Source organism: Myotis lucifugus, unplaced genomic scaffold, assembly GCF_000147115.1.
Source record: "Myotis lucifugus unplaced genomic scaffold, Myoluc2.0 scaffold_94, whole genome shotgun sequence".
NCBI classification, from domain to species: domain Eukaryota; kingdom Metazoa; phylum Chordata; class Mammalia; order Chiroptera; family Vespertilionidae; genus Myotis; species Myotis lucifugus.
The window spans coordinates 2,922,604-2,927,111 of NW_005871142.1; the positions used below are offsets into that span (position 1 = coordinate 2,922,604).

Genomic DNA, 4,508 nt, shown 5'->3' on the forward strand with positions numbered 1-4,508 from the left:
GCTCACCCATCTCTGCCGTCATCGCCGGACAGGTTCTCGCCTGGGGAAGGTGCCTCGGGAGTTCTGGGTCTGCGCGCAGGGTGACTGCTCCCAGGACGGCCGAGGGCCATGGAGAGACCAGCCCGAGGGACTGAGCAAGCCTTGGAGGAGGCACGAGGGAGCCAGGGGCTTTCTAGCCGCGTGTCTGTGTCTCCGAGCGATGCCGGGAGCCCTCTCTCTTTACTCCCTCCCCCCTCCCTGGGGGAGCAGGAAGAAATCAGTCTGGACGAAGGATGTACTGTCACCTCTCTGTCATCTCTGTTTGTCTGTCTGTCCTTTTCCCCCTTCCTTCTTCTGCCATCCATTCACCTGTCTGTCCGTCCATCCGTCCATCCGTCCATCCGTCCATCCTCTTTTTTTCCTTTGATATTTACTGAGTGTCTGCTCTGGACCAGGCACGCTACTGAGCCCCAGAGACTGAAGGTTGGGGACCCTCCGCAACAGGACCCTGGGGCTTTCGGCCAGCCAAGGCCCCTCCTTCCTGCTCAGTCAGAGGCAGAGCATGGCCCAGGCGGCAGGGGCGGAGCACGGGGGTGCCCAACTGTGCAGCCCATGGGCCGGGATTCACTTTCCTTGAACCCAAGATAACGAAAGATGGAAACCTCTCCAGGGAGGAACTCCTGGAGTTCGGTTTGAGGGCAGAACCCCGCAGAGGGGAGTCAGGCCTCGTTTGTGCTCTCGGCTCCCGAAGGCGATGGGAGAAGGGAGATGGCGGGACCTCCGTGCGGCTTGGCCGGAGATAATCAATCACGTTCGCTCTCGCTCCCTTTGTTCTCCAGCTGCCTCTCAGGTCTGGCCCCGGCAGCCTTGGCCGCTGCTGCAGGGCCTTTGCTGGGTGGCACGTGAACTTATTTCTCCAGGAGCTAGATTCTAGCCAGTGGTTCTCAACCTTCCTAACGCCGCGACCCTTTAATACAGTTCCTCATGTTGTGGTGACCCCCAACCATAAAATTATTTTCGTTGCTACTCCATAACTGTAATTTTGCTACGGTTATGAATCGTCATGTAAATATCTGATATGCAGGATGTATTTTCAGGGGTCTCGACCCACAGGTTGAGAACCGCTGTTGGTGGTGGGCCCGGGCCCGGCTCTACCTGGGCCCTCCCTGCTGCAGTCTCTGCTGTCCCGGGAGCAGGGCCAGGCGAAGGGGAACTGAGGGACAGCAGTGGGCAGAGCCCGCAGGCCCCAGCTGGTCCGGTGGCTTCCACACCTGCCTGATCATCGATTCCACGGGGACTCACACACCTTCCCGACTTGCCCGGGGCTCTGGCTCCGGAGGTCTCGGCCGGCAGGGGCCCTCTCAGCTGGCCTGCCCTGAGAGCACGGCCTGTCTTTGGCTCCCACTGCCGTGGGTCATGGACTAACTGCCTGATCCGTGAGGCAAAAGGGGGAAGCACCCCAGTCAGCAGCCGCCCTGACCCTCCCAGATGTGTGCGGGGCGGCGCTGAAGGTTCAGGAAAGCCCTTGCTGTGAGGAGGGGCCTGGGCAGCTCTTGGCTCTCCCAGTAGCCAGGCAGGGCCTGGGGCTGGAGCCAAGCCAGAGACGTGGTCCTGGTGGCCTGTGACGTGAACCCATCTGGCTTGTGCCCAGAACAGAGAGAGAACAGGGAACTGGGTGCCTGGGCTTCCTGGCACGGCCCCCACCCCTGTCTCTGCTCCCTCTCTACCTTCAAAATGGGCCGCTGCCTCCCCAAGCAGCAGGATCGAGCCTGTGTCCCACCCTGTCCTGTGTCTCATTCTTGCTCCTGGGGCACTCTGAGGGGTAGGAGGAGAGGACTGACCATGACCACCCTCGGTTCTCGTTGGTGTCCCTGCCTGCTGTGTAGCCTTGAGCCGACCCCTAGCATCTCTGAACCACCGTTTCTTCATGTGCCCAGTGAGCCTGACAGAGACCCTCTGGCCAGGGCTTCGGCCCTGAGTGCGGAGGTCCGCTCTGCCCTGCGCCTCCCAACAGGTGCTCCTGGCTTTTGTAGCTTCTCCCCATCCCAGCCGGGAGCCTGAAACCCTCCCAGGCCTCAGAATGCAGACCGTGGGAATGGTGGCCTCCAGCACCTCGCCCCCTGCACCGCCCTCCGCTACTTTAACTGCTGCTGGTTAATCTTACTCTTGTTTGGGGCAGAGCCAGCCTGTACGCGCAGTTTCACCGCGTAGTGTTGCCAACAGGAGCTCAGACGGTGACCTCTGTCCAGGGGAGCTGCCCGCCAGGCAGGCAGTCGAACCAGAAATCCTGTTTCCAGTTAAAAGCTTATTCTCGTTTTCAGGAACCTTAAAATGGCTCATTTAGGCATCAGGGGTAGGGATTAGATCATCTTGTTAAACTAAACACAAGTTTCTTTATTTGTGCACTGGCAGCGTAACCTACAGTGATGTGAGCAGAACTCTGCGCTCAGTCAGTTCACGAGAATGTGCATGTGCGCTATGTACGCAACCACTGCCCGGCCAGGAGAGAGCGCCCCTACCGCCCAGAGCTCCCTGCTGCCCCCTCCTGGATTCCGCAGCAGCTTCTGGCCCAGAGCAGGACCCCTTGGGGGTGACAGAGCCTAGAGGGGCTCTAAGTAGCAGAAGGGCTTCCTGAAGAAGGTGGGCATTGCTCAGTGGGATGGAAGTGAATGGTGCTCTCTTGTTGGCATTCTGAGAACAGCACCCTAGTAAGGGATTAAGTGCAGTAGCGCCCTCTTGTTGGCATTCTGAGAACAGCACCCTGGTAAGGGACTAGGAGAAATAGTGCCTGTTGTGGGCATTCTGAGACCCTCCCCCTCTACCCCCCCTCCCCCAAGTAAGGGATTAGGCACAATAATGCCCTCTTGTGTATATTCTGAGAACAGCACCCTAGTAAAGTGTTAGGCGCAATAGTGCCCTCTAGTGGGCATTCTGAAAATAGAATCCTGGTAAGGCATTAGATGCATTAGAGCCCTCTTGTGGGCATTCTGAGAACAGCACCCTAGTAAGGAATTGATCTAAATAGCTCCCGAGTCCAGCCAGCACTTTTGGGCCTCCACCCTTCCTACAAGTCTCTATGCAGTCTCCAATTTCCGTTTTTGGTTATCAGGTTTCTCTCAAGCTAGTTTTGAGTGGAATATTCAGGATGATTTTTTTGTAATGTAGTTGTAATTCCAGTTTGGTCCTGAGCCCATGTCTGTGTAACATCCACTTACTCTGTGGCCATTTTTAATCTCCCTTCTTTGGACATTCTGATAAGAGATTATGCTCAGTAGCACCATCTTGTGGAAATCTGGGGAACGGCACCTTAGTGAGGAATTAGGCTCAATAGCGTCCTCTTGTGGTCATTCAGAAAACTGCCCCCTAGTTAGGGATTAGGCTCAATAGCGCCCTTTTGTGGGCATTCTGAGAAAAGCACTCTAGTAAGGGATTAGATGCCATAGCTCCCTGTTGTGGGCATTCTGAGAGCAGCACCCTGGTAAGGGATTAGGCGCAGTAGTGCCCTCTTGTGGGCATTTCGAGACCAGCATCCTGGTTAGGGATGTGTTGCAATAGTGCTCTCGTGGACATTCTGAGAACAGCACCCAATAATGAAGGAGTTACAATAATGCCCTCTTGTGGACACTCTTAGTGCAGCACCCTAGATTGAGATTACACCACTCAAGAGATGGGAGGATGTGAATGGGAAATGGAACATTTATTAGGGCTTCTTTATTCTCTCTCCTAAAGGCTGGGTTCTGAGGTTTGTGGCCTCAGGCTTTGTTTCCAAGTGGCATGGAGTGACTGAGTTTCACCCCAGGGAGTGCTGAGGTCAGCCACCCCCACAGCCTCTGGAAGGAGACCTGTGACCACGTAGTTGAGCCTGAGGCCTGAGTGGCCTTTCCCACTGCGGGTCCTCTGGCCACCGGCCATGTAGCCCAGACACCCACCCTCTCCACCTGTGCACCCTGACAGTGTTTCCCCGGGCACTGGGCGTGGCCCCTTCTGGTATCAGGGCCTTCCCACCTCCAAAGTCAGGTCCTCGGAAAGGTCCTTCAGGACACAAGTTCAAACCCACCCAGTACCTTGTGTGGATCTGACATGGCCACCTGGGCCGACCGGCGGGGCTGTCCTCAGATGCCCTAACCTTGACTCTTATCTGTGATTCTCTAGCTCCAAGAAGCCAAAAAAATGCCCCAAAGTAGCTGCGAAGCCCAGACCCTCGCCACGGCTCACCCTCTTTGACGAGGAGGTGGACCCTGATGCAGGGCTCTTCAGCCCAAGCAGGAAGCTCTCCGCCGGGGGCTCCGCAGAGGACGCACCCCCCAGGGACCGTAAGTAGAGCCCCAGCGTGTCCCTGTCACCCTTGGTGCCCCCTGGGTGACCAGACCCGCCTCTGTGAGCGGCTTCGGACCTGCCCCGTGTGAACAGGTTTCGACTTGACACAGACTCGGCTCATTTTCTGCTGGAGAAATCTTGCCTCGTGCCTCGTTTCTCACAACCTGGCACATGCTGGCTTGTGGGTTATTCTGCTCATGCTGGCAGGGAGG

General features: G+C 56.9%; 1 protein-coding gene across 1 annotated transcript in view; it reads left to right on the forward strand.

The window, feature by feature from the left end:
- HS1BP3 (HCLS1 binding protein 3) overlaps positions 1-4,508 on the forward strand; it is a 20,532-nt gene that overhangs the window by 12,458 nt on the left and 3,566 nt on the right. The window contains exon 5 of the mRNA XM_023756428.1: positions 4,132-4,292. Within this exon, the coding sequence (XP_023612196.1) occupies positions 4,132-4,292 (161 nt within the window). The remainder of the gene's footprint in view (positions 1-4,131; positions 4,293-4,508) is intronic.